Source organism: Pan troglodytes, chromosome 9 (genome assembly GCF_028858775.2).
Source record: "Pan troglodytes isolate AG18354 chromosome 9, NHGRI_mPanTro3-v2.0_pri, whole genome shotgun sequence".
NCBI lineage: Eukaryota > Metazoa > Chordata > Mammalia > Primates > Hominidae > Pan > Pan troglodytes.
Genome location: NC_072407.2, coordinates 24,419,772 through 24,441,394, shown reverse-complemented (window position 1 = coordinate 24,441,394; position 21,623 = coordinate 24,419,772). Strand labels below are relative to the sequence as shown.

At 38.6% G+C, this 21,623-nt stretch overlaps 1 protein-coding gene across 4 annotated transcripts in view; it reads right to left on the bottom strand.

The window, feature by feature from the left end:
- Positions 1-18,979, bottom strand: part of PRMT3 (protein arginine methyltransferase 3) — a 126,053-nt gene extending 107,074 nt beyond the window's left edge. The window contains exons 1-8 of one of the 4 annotated variants that reach the window (XM_003312958.6): positions 18,738-18,979; positions 18,358-18,493; positions 16,704-16,786; positions 14,339-14,388; positions 13,604-13,706; positions 10,649-10,808; positions 8,895-9,039; positions 3,583-3,648 (exon numbers count right to left, since the gene is read on the bottom strand). In XM_003312958.6, the coding sequence (XP_003313006.2) occupies positions 3,583-3,648; positions 8,895-9,039; positions 10,649-10,808; positions 13,604-13,706; positions 14,339-14,388; positions 16,704-16,786; positions 18,358-18,493; positions 18,738-18,765 (771 nt within the window). In that variant the 5' untranslated portion in view covers positions 18,766-18,979. The remainder of the gene's footprint in view (positions 1-3,582; positions 3,649-8,894; positions 9,040-10,648; positions 10,809-13,603; positions 13,707-14,338; positions 14,389-16,703; positions 16,787-18,357; positions 18,494-18,737) is intronic. The other 3 variants (XM_016920566.3, XM_063783917.1, XM_054662166.2) reach the window with 3 other exon arrangements.
- Positions 18,980-21,623: the final 2,644 nt, after the last annotated feature.

Here is a 21,623-nt window from a genome sequence, read left to right as displayed (position 1 = left end):
CACAACAGCTTTAATATAGAAATAACCCAAATATCCATAGACAGATGAATGAATGGATAAGCAAAATGTCATACATATATAAAATGGATTATTGAGCCTTAAAAATGAAAAAAATTCTGACATTCGCTATAACAAGGTCAAATCTTGAGGACATTATGCTAAGTGCAATAAGCCGGTTACAAAAGGAAATACAGTCAGCCCTTTGTATCCCTGGGTTCCCCATCCAGGGAGTCAACCAACTGCTAATCGAAAACATTCGGGAAAACAAATTGCTTCTGTACTGAACATGAAGTCTTCTTTCTCTTGTCACGGTTCTAAACAATACAGCATAACAACTATTTATATAGCACTTACATTGTATTGGGTATTATAAGTAATCTGGAGATGATTTAAAGTACACAGGAAGATGTGTGCACGTTATATGCAAACACTACACCATTTTATATCCGGTAAATGAGCACTTGTGGATGCTGGTATCCACAGAGGGTCCTGGAACCAATCCCTCACAGATACTGAAGGAACGACTGTACTGTAAGATTCCACTTATATGATGTATATGAGTAGTTAAAATCATAGAGACAGAAGGTAGAACAGTGATTGCCAGGGGCTGGGAGGAAGGGAGAATGGGGAATTACCGTTTAATGAGAATAGTTCCAGTTTTATAAGATGAAGAGTTCTGGAGATGGAGGTGGTGATGGCTGCATGACATTATAAATGTATTTAATACCACTTACCTATACACTTAAGGATAGCTAAGATGGCAAATTTTGTATCATGTTTATTTACCATAAGAAAAAACACGGGGGTAAAAAGATAATAAGGAATTTCTCCAAGAAAAGCTGCTAAGTGAAGAAAGTTAAGTATAGAAAGATATGTTTAGTATATTCCAATAAGAGTATGTGTTTTTTTGTAAGACTATCCATACATACATTCATATATAATGTATATACAAATGCATATATGTGTATGTGTATGAAATCCTTATTTAATTCTCATTTTACAAATGAAGAATGTGAGCTTCAGAGAGGCAAAGAAATAGGTCCAGGGTCACACAGCTGGTAAATTGTAGGGCCTGCATTCAAACACAGGGTAACCTTCTTCTAAAGCCTATATTTTTAATTGTATGTTAGTTATTTATTACATCTAGCTTAGAATTAGGTGATCAAGCAGATTAGCTAAAATTTGATAGAATCAAAGAGGTAGAAATAGAATGAACATTATTTTATAAAATGATGAGGAAATTTGATTCATTTTTTTTCTTAAAAAACTGAATGAATTTTAACTGTAGATAATAATCACAAGCATAAAGAAGGCACCTAACTGGGAATTTCTTCAATAAACTACAAACGGAAATTAATTATGAGTGGGTGACAACACGATTAAATACCACCCAAAGTTAAATTAATCTGAGAAACCATATGGCCTCCACAGGAGCTTTGTGAATTGAAATAATATTAAGAAAAGAAGGAAGAAAAGGAGGCTGGGAAGGGATGGAGAGAGAAGGGAAGGAAAAAAGGAAAGAAAACATTTTTAATAAAAATATTTAATATCTTGATGATTAATCTTATGATTACTAATACTTGAGCCTTTTCAGTATTTACTTCCTATTATAAGACAAGTCCATTCAGAAGCATACTGAAGGAACATTCTAACTTACTTTCTTAACAAGCTCCTCTGGTATTCCTATCACCAAGTATTAAGAGAAGATGGCTAAAAGAAAAACAATGATAATGCTCTCACCGTAATAAAATCCACAGAATTTTAGAACCAGAAGGAATTTTTACAATCACCTTACAGGTTAGGCCCAAAGAGATTCACCACTTGCCCAAAAGTATATAACTGGTTCCAGACTAGCCAGGATTAGTGATTCTCATGTTTCATCTCTATATAACATATTAAGGAAAAAATAAAATAAAAATCTGGGCATCATCTAACTAGAAATATAAAGCAACATCATTAACAGCAACATAATTTGCTTCACTGGAAACAGAGTGTTAGACAAACATTAAATAAACTTTCCAGCACTTGTTTTGCAAATATAAAAACTATGAAGGGCCGGCGTGGTGGCTCACGTCTGTAATCCCAGCACTTTGGGAGGCCGAGGCGGGCGGATCACAAGGTCAAGAAATCAAGGCCATCCTGACCAACATGGTGAAACCCCGTCCCTATTAAAAATACAAAAATTAGCTGGGCGTGGTGGCACGTGCCTGTAGTCCCAGCTACTCCGGAGGCTGACGCAGGAGAATGGCTTGAACCCAGGAGGTGGAGGTTGCAGTGAACCCAGATCGCGCCACTGCGCTCCAGCATGGTGACAAAGCGAGACTCCGTCTCAAAAAAAAAAAAAAAAAAAAAACTATGAAAAGTCTCCACTATAGTAACATATAGAAAGCATACAAAAAAAACCTAAATATAAAAAACTGATAACTATAATTTTTAAATGAAATCATTTATTTGTCTCTGGTGGGAATCAGCACGAACAATTATAAATTTTTCACGAGGTGCAATGCTTTGGCCAAAAAGATCAGAGCACCATATAAATTACAGTATACCTGTCCAGTTCAGCCAACTCACAAGTGAAACACTGCTCTTAAAAAAGAAGTATGGAAAATGAAAAGCCAATCCAGATTATATTCCAAACAATACAAAAATCAGGAAAAAGGATTTTTAAAACATAAAGGTTGTTACTGCTGCCCTAGCATGTAAACCCCATGAAGTAACCTTAGAGAGATGAAAGCCGAATTATAACAACCTGATACATTATCAATATACATGTTCTCAAAGAAAAAAGAGTGGGAAAAAATTTCCAAGGAGAGGTATATAAATGGCAGAGATCATAATATTCCTGATTAAATTAGGGGACTAATTTCCCATCAGGAAGAACAAACGGAAAACCTGAACTTTTAAGTAACCATGCCAATGTATAAAGGGAGGAAAAGAGAGAGGGAAAAAGAGAATAAAGAAAAAAAAAGTGTAAGGAAGAAAAGCCAAAAAACACAAATTTCTAACACACAGGCACATGCACACACAGGGTATAAGATCATTTTTTAAATAACTTGAGCCAATATTAAAATTAATTGTAAAATACAAAGTATCTCTAAATGGGGTAAATAAAGTATTAAAATAAAGCATATAAACTAAATATTATATTACCATAGTGAACCCTACTTATTGTTCTTAAACTCATTAATTCTCAATTACTTAACACAAACTAGAGTAATAATTAAAAGTATGCTATGACATGGTGCTTATCTGATACATTTAAAATTCATGGGAATAACTGTAAACAAAAAATATGGTTTAAGCAAAATTATCTGAATAAGCAAAATTTAACTAAGCTATGTCATTATAACTAAGCTACGCCATTGTAATAACTTTCAATTTTAAAAAAGAGCATATTGAATGACAGCAGCAATCAGCATTTGTTATTGGTACTCTGCACCACAGAGCAGCATCATAAATGTCTTCCATGAAATACAGACAGAAGATGTTAAATCAATTGCTATCACGATGATGAGCCAAGAGAGGATTTCTACTGCCCAAGAACAAGATGAAATGTATAATTCTATAACCTATACTACTTACCTTGTCTTTGAAGATATGTGGATTTTGGTATATGAAATCTCGGTAGCTTTCTGTTCGTATTTTGTCCTAGGGTGGAGAGAAGAAAACGCTGTGTTTATAGGACAGTCTACACAAATAAAATTTTTAAGGGAGGTATTTGCCATATTAACACACATTGCTAGTTTCCATAGCAGTTTTTATACCTGGGATACCAAGCTTATTTTTTTCCTAAGAAAACAATAAAGAATAGAAATAGCAACAACACACAAAGAAAATATTTTATGAAGACTGAAACTCAAATAAGACCCAAGTTCTTAAAAATGTGTACATTTTCCTCTTGACATGCATCATCACCATAAGACTTAGAGTGATAATTAAAGCTAATAAAAGATGAACATGTTTTGCTCCTTTCAATAGGGCCTGGAAACTACAGCCTGATTGTCTGTACTAGAGCTATATTAAAATAAGGGAGAAGCCAAGTGCAGTGGCTCATGCCTGTAATACTCACTTGAAGCTAGGAGTTTGAGACCAGGCTGGGCAACAAAGTGAGACCCTGCCTCCAAAAAAAATAGAAATAAAAATAACAGGCTGGGTTTGGTGGCTCACACCTGTAATCCCAGCACTTTGGGAGGCCGAGGCAAGAGGATCACTTAAGGTCAGGAGTTCGAGACCAGCCTGACCAACATGGAGTAACCCTGTCTCTACTAAAAATACAAAATTAGTCGGGTGTGGTGGCGCATGACTGTAATCCTAGCTACTGGGGAGGCTGAGGCAGGAGAATCTCTTGAACCCAGGAGGCAGAGGTTGCGGTGAGCTGAGATTGCACCATTGCACCCCAGCCTGGGCCAAAAGAGCGAAAATTCCATCTCAAAAAACAAAAAAACAAAAACAAAAATAGAAAGGAGACAAAAATAAATAAATGTAAACATTGCAGCTACATACAAAAAATTACACTAAACTGGATACGTTTCAGCTACATACAAAAAATTACACTAAACTGGATACGTTTCAGCTACATACAAAAAATTACACTAAACTGGATACGTTTTTCTAAGAAAGTCATAGATCAGCACCTATCTGATTTACATTCCTGTTTTGTCTGTAAAAATTTCTGTAGTAGGAAATGATGTTTAAAAGCCTGTAAGCCTAAAAGTAAATCAATTGAGCCCTGCAGCCCACATTATAAGGCTCCTACACTCTGGAGTCTCCCATAACCTGTGACCAACGTAAACATGTAACTCTAACATTTATGCTGGTTCATGAACAGAGTTGATTCCCTAGGTTGAAACACATATTGACTGCAAATTAAGCAGTTAGGGGCTCTGCTGTCAAGTAAGTAAAATATGACTGTGATAAAAATAAATATCATAGAATGGGAATTCTAGTTTTAAGTTTCACATTAGGGTGAAAAGAACATATTACACCAATTGCTACAATATCAAAATTTTATACAAATCATACCCCCAATACATTTTTATGCCAATTGAGTCTTTTTTTAATGCATAAAAGGAGATCTTAAAGGGCAAGTTGTTTTACTTAAGTACTAGACCTAAAAAGGGAATTGTCCATAATTAATTCCATGTTCTCTGATTCTCACTGCTTTACAAAAAAAATTTTAATTAGCCTTATTAAATCTTCTCCTGAAGTTAAGAATTACTAAGATGAATAAATGTATATATATTAACTAATTATCTAATTTTAAAACTTTTTTTCAAAGCATACCGTTTCATACACTTTTACAAATTTTACACTCTTCTGATACTATAACCAGTGATTTTTGCAGAAACGACAAAACTTACACAGAGTGAACATCAGTCAGGAATGAAGTCACTCAGAAAGCTCCCACTAATCATACTGCCTGACCACTACTTCCCCTTAATCAAAAGAATTCCAACTGCTATCCTAATGCCATGCACTGCTGCTCAACTAAACTACAATCTTTCATTCTGGCTCTTACAATATATAAATCTGTTTTTGTTTGTATGCTCATGCTGGTGTAATGAAATCCAAAGTATACAAAACACAGTGTCTTGTATATAGCAGAGCTTCAATTCAGTCACTTAATTTTTGGAAAAAAAAATCCAATAAATACAAAAACGCAAGCAAATGAAAGAGTAGCCTTTATAACCATTTCTAAAAATTTATTCTAACAAAGGCTAACACGTCAATACAAAACAACAATAAACAGAAATTAAAAAAAAATTTTTATATCAACCTTGAAACTAAGAAAAATAAAATAACAAAATTACTGCTCCAATACTTAGGAGCAAGATAATATTTTAAGACTAGTAAAGTATCAAGAAATTATTCCTACAAATATAAAAAAAAGAATGAAGGTAAAGAAAAAAGTTATATACTACAAATTTTACATATACAAGCAACAGTATGTTTTTAATTTACAAGCTCATAAAGGTGGACCAAGTGCATGAGACAGGTGCAGATACAATAAAGAGAATGCAGCAAAGAAAAATTACTGAAATTTCACTTTACTAAATGGTACTATGATCTGTGATAAATGTACAACAGAATGAATAATGTTTCTCTTAAAACAAAGAAGACCGATGCATTTCGGATTTATAGTGTTAGCCAACGATGACTCTTCTTCAAAAAGATAAAGTGGCAAGGAATTCTGAAAGTTCATGTAATCTATCCCTCTATCAATTATATCTCTGGAATTCAAAAAAGGTATCTTCATCTTATCTAAAGAAATAAGATCACAAGCTACTTTTATTTAAAATTATAATTAAAACATGTACCAAAAATAGTGTCATGGAAAGACATGAAGCCAAGCAACAAAAAATCCAAATTATACTCTATAAAAAAAAGGCCAATGCCAAGCATAAAAATATGTCCTGTAAATATGATTTCTCAATTTTAAATGATTTATAAAAATTAGGTAAGATTCTAGTGGTAATATACCTTGAACAGTTTATGTGTGCTAAGAATCGTTCTAAGAAACAAGAAATAAAGCTGTGATATAAGGCATGCTTCACATTCATCCAAGGCACGTAACTTGGCAAAATGCAAATGAATAAACAGTTCTTTTTGAATCAACTATCCATATGTCCTATAGACATTTAATCAAATCATTTCCAAGGGGAGGAAATTACACTGCACAAGAACTAAAGGAAGCTAAGGCACAAAGAATGATATTTAAGTGATTCTCTCAAAGGGAAAAGGTGGCGCTGGAAACTTCAAGTTGGAACTTCTTAAATCTATACGTACATTGAAAGGAGTTAAACATACCAGAGCAGGTGTGAAATCTTATGGTTACTGACATATAGATACAAGTGTCCAGGATAAAGATTTGTAAATGGTAAGTACTCAAACTGAATTTCCCTGATGATTGTACTCACAACACTCAACACTCTACTGAAAGTTTCGGTGACCTTTAATCTGTCTGAAAAGCCCAACACAATTTCCATACCAAAGGAATGAAACGTTTATGGTATTTAAGCTGATGGGGTGATTTAAAATGACAAACATGGCCCTAGATAAACCTCTTTAAAGAAAATACTCTAAACATAAAAAAATTATTTTAATAAAGAAAATGAAGCAAGTCAATTTCTTTTCAACAAATTCACTGAGACTTAAAATAACGTATTACTTATAATAACATATCTATTATTTATAATGTTATGCCATTACCTACATGACAAAAAAAAGCACAACCATGACATGCAATTAGTAATGACGTGACAATGTTTTAAAAGACCCTATATAAGTACAATTATCAATTACCAAACTTCTATTCTGTGATCCAGCAAAACTGAATCAACAAAATATACACATGTTATCAAATATCCCTGGTTAGCTTAAATGCCTATGCTTCAGGGAAACCATAAAATAAAACAATCTCTGAAAGAAGGATTTAGAAAGGGATATTTTGTTTGTTGGTTTTAAGAACAGGTAATGGTGGCACCTAAAATTCAGAGATAAACATCTAAAACTTTCAATTTTACGTTCCAACATTTATTTTACTCTATGTAGATATTCTCAATTTCACTGAACTAAAAATTACATCTTCCTATTTTACAATCTATAATACTTAATAAAATGTATAATTATCAAGTATAGCTAGAAATCAACTTCTATTTTATATGGATATTACCGTTATAAAAATTAAAACCAGCCAGATTTAAATACAGTCACATGTTGCTTAATGCTAGGGATACTTCTGAGAAATGTGTTGTTGTGTGAACATCATAGAGAATACTTCACAAATGGAGATGGTATATAGCCTACTACACACCTAGGCTCTGTAAGATAGCCTATTACTCCTAGGCTACAAACCTGTACAGCATGTCACTGTACTGAATACTGTAGGCAACTGTAACACAATGGTATTTGTGTATCTAAGCATATCTAAAGATAGCAAAGGTACAGTAAAAATATGGCATTACGGTGAAACCCCGTCTCTACTAAAAAATACAAAAAATTAGCCAGGCGCCATGGCAGGCACCTGTAGTCCCAGCTACTCGGTAGGCTGAGGCAAGAGAATGGCGTGAACCCGGGAGGCGGAGCTTGCAGTGAGCCGAGATCGCGCCACTGCACTCCAGCCTGGGTGACAGAGCGAGACTCCATCTCAACAACAACAACAAAAAAATATGGCATTATAGTCTCATGGAAGCACCATCACACCAGTCTGACTGACCAAAACACTAGCATGCAGTGCACAACTGTACCTAATTTGACCAATTCAGGAAATACTCCTATATGTCAATTATTTCAAATGTAAAAAAGTTACACCATAATAATTGTGAGATTTATAATTAAACTTTATATCAAAGAATTATTATTGGCCCAAACAAAAGTCAGTATGGCTATTTAAAACACTGAAATTAATCATTTCCTTTACACGTTAAAAGGTAATATATAATTTAATCCATCTAATTGTTCCTGTTTAATAGCTGCCCTCGAGAAGACTAAAATTGTCGTTTTTCCAATATTTTAAGGAAAAAGTGATTTCATAAAAAGATTAATGATTTTAAATGGAATGTACAAATGACTGATGCCTCTGTAATCTTTTTTTTTTTTTTTTTAAATAGAGACAGGGTCTCACTATATTGCCCAGGCTGGTGTCAAACTCCTGGGCTCAAGCAATCCTCCTGCCTCGGGCTCCCAAAGTGCTGGTATTACAGGCATGTGCCACCGTGCCCAGTCTTGTAATATTTTCAACCCAAGATGAGCTACCAAGCACCAAAGAGGTGTTTAAAAAGCAGTTCTCCCCACCCAAAAAAAAGAGGTCTCTTATAGTGCACACATATATTAAGAAAGAACCTGTTCTATTTTTCCTTTAGTATGGATTTGACGCATTTGAGTTCTTTTCTAACCTTTAGCATTTCTTCATGTATCCCATAATGCCCGTATGAGCTGAAATAAACACCATCCTCATCCTCCTGGAGGTCCGCAATGACACTAGTAGATGACGAGCAGGTTCTGACATCTGTGTGCATCACAAAATCCTGAGCAAATTGTCTGTAATCAATTTGAAATACACCCTTGAGACAGGTTTATTGGACCATGAATAAAGGAAAGGCTAGAGGTTGAGGAAGAGGAAAGGGGAGGCAGTACAGTGTGATGAGTCTTCTAAATCACATTCTATCTTGAACAACTGAAAGCTCCCCCTGCGGGATCTGAAGCAATGGCAATATTCAGAAACAATTATACGCACTCCTTCTACAAACCACAATAGCAATGCCAACCGCAGATTATAGCTCCTTATGTCTTTCAACTGAACAAATAAGCATATTACTTTTATAATCCTCTATGATTTCTATTGTTTTAAAATCCTTTTTTAGCAAATGAATCAATGTCGTTTATTTCAGCTCTATTAATATTCTTTAAAACCATATTATTTCTTGGGAGTATTATGTAAGCAGAAAGTAGACCCAAATAGATAATTATTTACATACACCAGCACCACCCACTCCAGCTCTAAAACTTAGATCCCTCTCCGATCATGACATATTAGGAATCCATAAGGTATATAAAAGGGAGAAGTTCAAAGGGGCAAAAGGTAGAGCTGGTGTTGGTTACTTGGTTACCTAGCATAAAAATTCTGAAACAGAGAAGAGGAACTACAATTGGCTCTACTATCTTTCCTGCTGGACATTCATTCTGGCAAACCATCAGATGGGTACTCAGGCAACAGCAAACAGCTTACAAATCCAACAGGAAGGCCTGTGAGGTATACTTGTCAGAAATGCAGAATCTCAGGCCCTATTCTCAATCTTCTGAATCAGAATTTACATTTTAACACGATCCCAGTTGATTCCTATGCACATTAAACTTTGAAAAGTACTACACCAGTAGAATGCTAATTTATTCACTGGAAAAAACTGTCACCGTGTATCTGGTTTTCTGGGTTCATACTACACCATAATTACATTTTGATTCCCCCCCACCGACCCCACCCCGACAAAGTCTTGCTCTGTTGCCCAGGCTGGAGTACAGTGGTGCGATCTCAGCTCACTGCAACCTCCCCTTCCCGGATTCAAGTAATCCTCCTGTCTCAGCCTCCCAAGTAGCTGGGATTACAGGCGTGCACCACCACAACCCGGCTAATTTTTGTATTTTTAGTAGAGACAGGGTTTCACCATGTTGGCCAGGCTGGTCTCAAACTCCTGACCTCATGATCCTCCTGCCTCAGCCTCCCAAAGTGCTGAGATTACAGGTGTGAGCCACCACACCCAGCCTACATTTTGATTCTTTAAAAATAAAAACTTCAACCCTGTATTTTCCCCAAACCTCAAAAAGATTAATCCTTCCACTTTAAAAAACTAGGATAGAAAAAGTAAAATGGAGAAATCAACACAAACAGGAAAACTGAAAGGAAGGCAATAAAGAACAAAAACATTCATGAGGACAACATTTGTCAGAACATATCAGAATAGGTAAAACTGTAAGATTTTATATTAACTATATCCATAGTGTACAAAAATGCTACATATCTTTAACAGTATGAAGATAAAATATCTACATTGTACTTTCCAGTATATGAAATGTTCTACTATATTCTACTTTGCCATTAGGTTGTATTATTCTGGAGATCTAAAGAATTAATTTTGCAAGATTGATAAATTACTTCATTTTTTGCAGATCCTCATGTGCTCTAGCCAATGCGGCTTCAGCAGACAGTGCCCTGGCTTCCATATGTTTCAATTTTTCAACAACAGATGTATTTTCACTGAGTCCATTGGGGTATGAGAAGGGTACTGACACTGGTTCATAAAGATCTTCTACATCTAAAGAAATAAATGGACATTATTATCAGGCCATCTTATAACAATAAAACAAGTATAAATATGTTAGGAATAAATATGCCCTAAGTTTCTACTATGTGGCCAATTGAGAAAGATTAGTGAAAGTACTTTTAATTGAATATTAATCATCTTGGCTTTGCACAGTGGCTCTTGCCTGTAATCCCAGCACTTTGGAAGGCCGAGGCAGGCAGATCACTTGAGGCCAACAGTTCAAGACCAGCCTGGCCAATTTGGTGAAACCTTGTCTCTACTAAAAAAAAAAAAATACAAAAAGTTAGCCAGGTCTGGTGGTGCGAGCCTTTAGTCCCAGCTACCTGGGAGGCTGAGGCAGAAGAATTGCTTGAACCTCGGAAGCGGAGGTTGCAGTGAGCTGAGATCGCACCACTGTACTCCAACCTGGGCAATACAGTGAGACTCGGTCTTAAAAGTAATAATGATAATAATAAATACTTATCATCTACACTATTTTAATTTGAATTCAAAGAGCATGCTGTTAGTCTAAGTTTTTCATTAGTTGGCTAAACTGAACATATATTTAAATATTAATTATTAATTATACTCAACCAAATCCAGGAAGAAAGAAAAAAGTAGAAAGAAAAAAACCTAATATTTATTGATCAGCAGGTATCTTTCGAGTACATCATTACATCTTGTTTTATTCTCAAAACACAGTTAAGATGTATTTATCCCTATTTTAGGCAAGGAAAAAATAAATTTCAGAGAAATTAAGTGACTATCCTAAAGTTATATATCTGTTTATGGAGGAACTAAGATTTAAACCCAAACCTGCCTTCCCAGCCCACGTTCTTGCCATTACACAAAGCCACCTCCTAGCCCATGTCCTTATTGTAGCAGGTATTAAATTCAGATATTGCTTAAGGAAAATCCTGCCTATATGACAATATGAATGAACATGGAGGACATTATGTGAAGCAAAATAAGCCAGACACAAACAGACAAATACTGTGTGATCTCACTCTTGTGTGGAATTAAAAAAAAACTCACAGCAGCAGAGAGTGGAATGGTGGTGGGAATGAGGAGATGTTGGTCAAAGGGTACACACTTTCAGCTACAAGATGAGTAAGTTCTGGGCATCTGTCTATTGTAAAGTGACTATAGTTAAAAATGCTGCACTGTATACTTGAAATTTGCAGACAGTAGATCTTAACTGTTCTCACCACAAAAATAAAAAATGGAATGTGAGGTGATGATGTTAATCAGCTTGGTTATGGTAATCATTTCACAATGTATATGTATATCAAATCATCACATTGTATACCTGAAATGTACACAATTTTCACTTATCAATTATACCTGAATAAAACTGGAGGAAAAAAAAAACATTCCTAAGGACAGTGTGTAAAGAATTCTACACATTCAATAATTTTTCATCCTGGGCAAGGTGGAGTGAAATCTATACACTAAAGTCTTATTGCTGATATTATTAAATATCCTAATTCCTAGTATTTAATTTTAATTTCACTTCTCTACAAAGAGAAGTTAATATATGTAGTTAGTGAATTTCACAAAATCAGTGTCCATTTACTGATCTAACTTTCGGATCAACTTAAGGCAGTGAGCAGTGCAAATATTACATTTTCCCCTCAGGATAGCACTGGAAGAAACGTGACTTCGTAAAAATTCCTATTCATTTTTTAGTTGTGAAGACACGTCCTTGGAATTAGGACAAAATAGCTAAGCCAAACGAATGCATTATACTATAAGAGACTACAGCCTAAGTTGAATTCTTGTTATAAAAGCAGTGCAGGGTGTCACTAACTTCTCATCACTGTGGCAGAATATTGAGTCACTGAGGTTTAAAAACTGCATCATTCACTATCTAATTCACCAAAAATTAATGAGCACAACAAAATATTTCCAAACTATATAAGGCTGGTATACTGTATTTTCTACTTCCTACTACAAACCTCATTTTGTATTTTGATTTCAAAATTCTTCAAACTGGCCAGTTTCTGTTTTGCTTTCTGCTGCAATAAAAATTAGTCATAATAAAAACTTTTTAATGTTAAGAATATGCAGATAATTATATATTAAAGATTAAACTTAGAGATTTGAAAAAAAGAGGATTCAGTAAATATTAAGATTCCTAACTACAATTTGCTAGAACAGTCTAATTCAAAGGCCTAAACCATATTCAGAAAGATGAACATCTACATCTACCTTCTGTCTCAGGATGTTCAAATCACCTGGATACTTCTTTCGGGCAGAGAAGAATTACTGCAAAAGCTGACCAATTTTTCAGTAAAATATAACAATTATAAATGTGTATAAACCTCACATAAGAGCTCCAAAATACATGAAGCAATTAAAGGCAAAACCAGACAATCTTTTGATCACAGAGTTTTTAGTTTTTTTAGACAGAGTCTTGCTCTGTCACCTGTATCCCAGGTTCAAGTGATTCTCCCGCCTCAACCTCCCGAGTAGCTGGGACTACAGGCACCCGCCACCACGCCCGGCTAATTTTTTGTATTTTTAGTAGAGATGGGGTTTCACTGTGTTAGCCATGATGGTCTGGATCTCCTGACCTCCTGATCTGCCTGTAGCCTCCCAAAGTGTTGGGATTACAGGCGTGAGCCACCACACCTGGCCGACTATTAGTTTTTAAGCAACTTAACTTTTCTACTGAAACTAATTACCTGATGAAGCATTTAGAGAATTTTAAAAAGCATGTCTTTTCCTAAAACACTCTACCTCCATTTTACCGTTAACAAATGGCCTTATGTTAATTAAAGGAGATACACTTATGTTCATCTTACCAAATTGAAGTAAAAGGTCATCTTCTAATACTGGCTTCAAATACTCTTCTTTCTCCCAAGGCACTGGGTTGTATATGGAATTCATGTACTCAACTGTAGGATTCTGGATATAAAATTAATCTCATGTTTTTTTCATTACATATAATCACAAAATCCCCTTAGTAAAAACTACAGAAATTAAACAAAAAGGAAATCATGTTTGCATTACACAAAGTCAGTATGTCTCTAAAAAGTCTACGTGCCTGTCATTTCATTAACTTGCTGGATGATTGCTTAATCAGCAGTTTCAATGCAGAGTTTTTTTTACTGTTTGGATTTGGGGAAAGCCTTGTCATGTCATTAGACATTCATTTAAACAGGACAAAAAAAAAAAACAAAGTATCTGAAAAAAACAGAATAAAAAAGAGCAACCAAAATACTTAAAATCACATTAGAAATTATTTCTGATTTTACAGATCCTGTCCATCAGTATTTCCCTTTATTTGACACTGAATTACTTTTTCACATACACCGATTCATCTCTTAGATGCAGTGAAAACAATATTTGTTCGTTATGGTAGACATTTACATGGTGCTTTCTGCTGTGCTACCTCCTAATGTCCGTGATTCCCCCAATATGATGAGTACCAAATTTAATGCAGTTCCTCATATTCTTTTAAATAATCAGTACACTGACAGTCACTGTAGCATTTCTTTGATTTCTAAACGAAATTATAAATTAAGCTGTCAACTTACCTTAAGTCTAATAAAATTTATTAGCTTAATGTATCCATAAAATTCAAGTCCTAAAGGGGGAAAAAGATAATTCACCTATGTTAACATAATGAGTTTTGTTTAACTGACCTGTTCTATAAAGCCTTCTCTGATTAAACAATAAAATAATTCTGACCTCTAAATTACTACTTATATTTTGAATTTTATTAAGAATTAGAAGTAGTAATACAATGATACTTCTGAATATCTTGAGAAGCAGCCATAGATGACAAATTAAAGCTTTTGTAGTATTTCTAAAAAGATGGGAAACTGATTTTTAAAATTCTACTCCTCCTTTGTCAGAACAATACTAATCTGGAAAATTAGATCCACATTTTACCAAGTATTTGGCAACTGATATCAGAGCTGAAAGTATTAAATCCCTAATTTTTATGGTGTGTATCAAATTATAATTTTGCCAGGACATGGTGTATACTAGCTTTTACATGAAGTTAAATGATGCAAGCCCAATAAGGCTTGTTATCTGGTTCTCCTATCTTTCCAGACATGAAGCAGCATTTAAAACAAAGGAAAGCAGTAATACATCCAACCAACCAATTATTTGTCATAAAACTCTTGTTATGAGAAAGCTTTAATAGTGTACAAACCCCCTATATCGGTTAGTAAAAAAAAAACAAAATTCTATCTTAAGTATGATTCTAATACTTTAGAAATGCAACATTAAAAACATTAAGGCTGGGCACAGTGGCTCATGCCTGTAATTCCAGCACTTTGGGAGGCCAAGGCAGGTGGATCACCTGAGGTCGGGAGTTCCAGATCAGCCTGACCAACATGGAGAAACCCTGTCTCTACTAAAAATACAAAATTAGCCAGTGTGGTGGCGCATGCCTATAATCCCAGCTACTCGGGAGGCTGAGGCAGGAGAATCACTTGAACCCGGGAGGCGGAGGTTGCAGTGAGCCGAGATCGTGCCATTGCACTCTAGCCTGGGCAACAAGAGCGAGACTCCGTCTCAAAAAAAAACAAAAACAAAAAACATTAAAAAATGAGGCTGTCATTTATGCCTTACGAAAGTACTTGCAGTTGAATTTATGATTTATAAACATGTGATACCACGTATTTATCTGACACTGAAACATCTGTTAGTATTTGCTATTCTTCAGTAATGTCCCTTCTTAGTTGTCAACAAATATAGGGACCAAAAAACCTATTCTGTATTTTTTTTTTTTTTTGAGACGGCGTCTCAGTCTGTCACCCAGGCTGGAGTGCAGTGGCATGATCTTAGCTCACTGCAACCTCCGCCTCCCGGGTTCAAGTAATTCTCCTGTCTCAGCCTCCCAAGTAGCTGGGACTACAGGCACATGCCACCATGCCCGACTAATTTTTTGTATTTTTAGTAGAGTCGGGTTTTCACTGGGTTAGCCAGGATGGTCTCGATCTCTTGACCTTGTGATCCACCCGCCTTGGCCTCCCAAAGTGTTGGAATCACAGGCGTGAGCCACAGCACCTGGCCTATTTAGTTAATTTTATTGTAGTATAGCTCTTCTACATCCATTTAAAGTGGAAGGCCTTAATTGTAAGGCAAGTGTGTTTAAATAAAAGTTTCAATAGAAACATCACCTGAGTATTTTGCATATTAACCTTAACTTCATCACTCTTTTTCCAGTCTCTACCAAACTTTGTATAAAACTCAGTCTCGTAGGCTGTGAAGTTCATGTCATGCTTTGAGCTGATTGTCTTTTTTCAAATGACCTGCCTCCTTTTTCAAGACCTACATCTACACTTGCTCTCCCTAAATCTAATATGTAATCACATAAAATGTAAAAATGTAATCACATGCCAAGTCTGTTTTTGTTTTTAGTTGAAAAGCTAATATAAGCTTAAATACAGTGAATCTTGTCTAGAAGAGTGACTTATTCATCTTTTCTCAAGGACCGCTTGTCAAAAAAACTCCATTTCCACAAGATGTTGCTGTGTGATTCGCCATATTAAACTCGTACAGAAAAGGGTCTGAAAAACTATAAAATCTGAACTTATATTTCACAGATTTTTTTTTTTTTTTTGAGAAGAGTCTCACTCTGTTGCCCAGGCTGGAGTGCAGTGATACCATCTCAGCTCACTGCCACCTCTGCCTCCCAGGTTTAAGCAATTCACCTGCCTCAGTCTTCTGAGCAGCTGCTATTACAGGTGTGCGTCACCACACCCAGATAACTTTTGTATTTTAGTACAGGTGGGGTTTCAGCATGTTGGCCAGGCTGGTCTTTAACTCCCGACCTAAAGTGATCCACCCACCTCAGCCTCCCAAAGTGCTGGGATTACAGGCGTGAGCTGCCACGCCTGGCCAAATTTCACAACTTAAATTGCCTTTATTCTAAAAACTACTCACCATGTTTATGAACCATGCTGTCAATATTAAACTGATGCTCAGACTTACAGTGTGAAAATGTTTCTTCAGCAGATGCGAATAACCTGAAAAATCAAGCAATAGCTTCATGGAATAGTCGCCTAAGAAGTCTAAATACTGATTTCATGTTACATATACACTTTTTTTTTTTTACTCTGCTGGTTTCTAGTTTTACTTCCAATTAAGAAAAAACAAACACACTTGTATCTGAAAGGAAGGGAACCCAGCACTTTTAAAGGGAATTAGTACTTCTGAGTCCCATTTTATACCTAAAACCAATTATCCTTTAAATGTCAAAGTAAATTTATTTGTCAAATAATATCACTGATTTTATCAAAAGGCTTTTAAGAGAGTTCCCTTTGATAGAGTCTGTTTCTCTCAAGTCATACAATTTCTCTACTTGAGATTCTTTTCTCCTCTAAGTGTCAACTCTGCTTTCAGAGGCTTTGAACTGGCACAGCTCAAACTGCTTTTACAAATAAAGCATAAAATGTCATTTTACAGCTGGCATACTCCCCAAGTGCCTTATTTCAAAAGTGATCTTGTAGTATTCCCAACGTACTTGCATCACAGACACTGTGAGGATCAATCCTCTTTATTATGTGACATGCAAATCTGAAGGCTACTTAAAGACAGGAATACACAGCAGAGAAGCTGTATACCTTATCTATATTCCTAACACATGTGGAGCATTAGTTTTCCACAAATGTTTACCGAGATAGGTTATTTGGACTATTTATGGAGGCTATCACAGCCACTGCACCACTGGTGCTCAGTAAATATCTTATGACAACTAGAATATATACAGGAATTCTATCTACCCAATGGGGCTACAGATGAGAACACTAACGCACCACCACTCAGCACCATGCCCAGATACAGGGAACACTGGAAAATGTATTAAAGTAACACCGGCCAATGCCAACCGGGCCTCTTTCATGCCTACTTGCCTAGGACAGGAGCCAAAGCTTCCCAAGACTAACAGGCAGAATTTTAAGTGGCAAGAATGTGAGTTTGGAAATAAGCACACCACAGCTTTGTGACCTTGAGCAAATTATTGATACTACAGTCTTTTTCCTTAAGTGAAAAGTCCTACTTAAGTAAGGTGAACTTCCTTCTTAGACTATGGAAACCGCTCAAATAAAAAAGAAATGTTTCACCTGAGAAGCTCTGTAGTGGTCAAAGAATTAGCATAGTAAAGCCGGAAGGCTCCGTAGGGATTATCTAGTTCAGGGTGGCTGCCAAATATGTTACTCATTAGTAACTTCACTGTTACTTCCGATCTTGTCCTCATAAAAACAGAATATTCTTAGACCCCATCCCCGACTTGGAAGGATTCAGGTGCAGAGTTCAGTATCATTTTGTTTTCAGCGTCTCAAGTGACAAGATTTGGGAACCACAGATTCAATGCGCTACGAGTCAAAAGCTCGTAGTACAACCGGCCTTCCAGTTCACGGTTCCCCCTCTCTACTACCGAGGGTCCTCCTTCTCCACAAGCCCTCACCCCAGACCAGTGGTTCCAGAATTCAGAGACAGGCCACTCTGGCTTGCCTCCCGCCCGAACGCGTTCCTGGGCACACAGACCCCACGCGCCCGGGCACCCTAGGGCAGAGGCCAGGCGCTGAGGCGGACGAACCTGTTACAGAACAGGCAGGGGGTCTGCTGCTTGTCGTGGGGGAGATCTGCATCGTCCTCATCCTCCCAGGCGGCCTCGTCCCCGCTGTCCGACAGTTCTGGCAGGTCCTCCTCATTCTCCACAGCGCCCCGGCCGCCTAACACACACACACAACAATCAGATCGGCCTCGGACACCGGTGCGGCCCGGGGGCTCGAGGAGCAGGTGAGGATGGGCTCTCCTCCGCCCCGTTCGCCCGCGGCCCTCACTCAGCACCTCCTTCATGATCCCTGCGAGCCCCCCACCCTGCCCGGGCCCGTGTCCCGGAGGGTCTTCCACCGGCCCCACAGCGGCGCGGCCTGGGGCTGGACGAGCCGGGTGCTGAGGGGCCAGGGTACCCACCGGTAGCGCCAGACGCTAACGAGCACATGGCTGTGGTGCCCCGAGAGCCCGGCGTGTCTGGGGGCGGGGACCGGGTTGGGCAACGAGCGCGCGCAGCGGCCGCCGACTCCAGGAACGAGCGCGAGCACAAGCGCGAACCCGCGGCGGGACCGGGGCTCCGGAAACTTCGCAGACCGCCGGGAACACCGAAGCGCGCGCTGGCTCGCAATCGCTTCCGGCCTCGAGGCGCCGTGCGGGTCACGTGAGATGGGGGCGGGGCGAGAGCGGGGGCTCCGCCTCCTCCTGCCGCAGGGTTGGCGCAGTGCGCGCTGAAGAGGCGCGCTGATGACGGTTAATGTTGCAGCCCGGAAGATGACTTTTGTCACCTCCTTGGGTTGCGGCAGGCGTTAGTGGGAGGTCGCGGCCCGCTGCTGTGAGCCCCAAGGCAGAGAGACGTCGCTGCGGTTTTGGGGTTGGCATCCTGTCCTCTGTGCGCCCCTTTTTCCTGGGATGAGCGGTTAGCGGAGGGGCGATCGGCCCATGACGCCCTCTGGTGGCGGAGGAGGCCAAACGCTGGAGGCTCGGCTGGTTTCTGGGCTCCCAGGTCCTGGAGGGGGTGCAGCTGGCGAGAGGGAACGAACTGCATGGGCCAGGGTGGGTCTACTGCAGGGACAGATAGGTGTCAAACCCCCCAAAACGGATTTTAATCTTTGGTTAAGTGAGAACGTGAACTCTAGAGGCAGCCTGCTGGGTTTGAATCCTACCTACGTCACTTTGTAACTGTGATCTTGGGCAAGTTACTCGACCTCTGTCTGTCTCAGTTTCATCAAATACAAAACAAGGATAATAACTGCACTTGGGCAGGGCACGGTGGCTCACGTCTATAGTACCAGCACTTTGGGAGGCTGAGGCGGGCGGATCACCTGAGGTCAGGAGTTGGAGACCAGCCTGGCCAACATGGTGAAACCCTGTCCCTACTAAAAATACAAAAATTAACCAGGTGTGGTGGCACGCGCCTGCAATCCCAGCTACTTGGGAGGCTGAGGCAGGAGAATTGCTTGAGCCCGGGAGGCGGAGCTTGTAGTGAGCCGAGATTGTGCCACCGTACTCCAGCCTGGGCAACAGAGCAAGACTCCATCTTAAAAAAAAAAAAAAAAAACCTGGGCTAACTTCAGAACTACAGTAAGGATAAAACGAGTTAATACATGTAAAGTGCTCAGACATAAGTGTTAACTTTGTCCTAAACAATGGAAAATGGTTGAACTATTTAAGCCAGGGAGTGATGCTCTCAGATGTGTTGAGAAAGTAACATTCTGGCTGCTGTGTGGGGAAGAACACAAATGTTCCCCTGCCTGCCTCATGCCACGTCCCTTTCTTCCTTTCCTTATATCTATTCAAACCATAGAACTTTTTTTTGTTTGTTTTTTGAGACGGAGTTTCGCTCTTGTTGCCCAGGCTGGAGTGCAATGGCACGATCTCAGGCTCACCGCAACCTCCACCTTCCGGGTTCAAGCGATTCTCCTGCCTCAGCCTCCCGAGTAGCTGGGATTACAGGCATGCGCCACCACGTCCGGCTGATTTTGGATTTTTAGTAGAGACAGGGTTTCTCCATGTTGGTCAGGCTGGTCTGGAACTCCCGACCTCAGGTGATCCACCTGCCCGCGAGCCACCGCCCGGCCCGGAATTCTTGCTTAGGAGGGAGTGCCCCAGGCTCTAGCAGAGTTTATCTAATTGGCCTATCAGGCCCCGCATAATCCTGCCTCTTTCCAATGGAACCCTTCACCTTGGGTCCCACCCTTAAGCCTTTTATTTACTGCTAATCATTGAATGTTCTACACATGGGTAAGTCCCTTTGGTCTCAACCAGAAACACTTTCCTCAGGCCATTTCTAAAATAGTTTCCACCATTATTTCAGGAGTATCCTGTTAGTTTCTTAGCACCCACCATTGGCTTACTTGATTTTTTTTTCTTTTTTGGTGATACCCCACAGCACTGAACAATAAGGGTAAGTAAGGGCGATGTCTCTTTACTTTCATTTCTCTGGCACATAATATGTGGCCTGGCCCATAGTATTAATAGATACGGAATGTATTCACTGAATAAAAATGATGCCTTATATTATTGCTAAATGTACTTCTAAATGTACTTCTCTCCCTTAATTGTAAATTCCTAAAGGACAGAATCCATTAAACATTAGTTTTTGTTTTTGTTTTTCTTTGAGACAGAGTCTCGCTCGGTTGCCCAGGCTGGAGTGCAGTGGTGCGATCTTGTCCCACTGCAACCTCCACCTCCCAGGTTCAAGCGATTCTCCTGCCTCAGCCTCCCAAGTAGCTGGGATTACAGGTGCTCACCACCATGCCTGGCTAATTTTTATATTTTTAGTAGTGACAGGGTTTCACCATGTTGGTCAGACTGGTCTTGAACTCCTGACCTCAAGTGATCTGCCCACCTCGGCTTCCCAAAGTCCTGAGATTACAGGCGTGATTGACCGCACCCGGCCCAAATATTAATTTTGAAGCTTTCTTACATCCTAGGACATTGCCAGAATAGCTGCTGGCTCTCTTGAGTTGGAGTCATCGTTCATGGATGCATCCCCAGTGCCTGTGTGCTCAGTGGCACATGAAAGGCACTGAATAAGCATTTGCTGAATGAATTAATGAACACTTTTGATTACCTGGGCCCATCCAACTTTTCCCTTCATCCTTCCAACATAAACTTTTTCTGTCTGTGTAACATTTGGTGGAAAACTTCCTGAATCCCTTAGTACTAAATGGAACACCTAGTCCATTCAGTGTTGACAATAAAACAAGTTAACACCCATTGTGGAGGAGTGATTGGGCCAGAGACTTGTTCCTTAGTAAGTTCATATCTCACCACAATGCAGAGCTCAAGAGAGGGCTGCTTTTC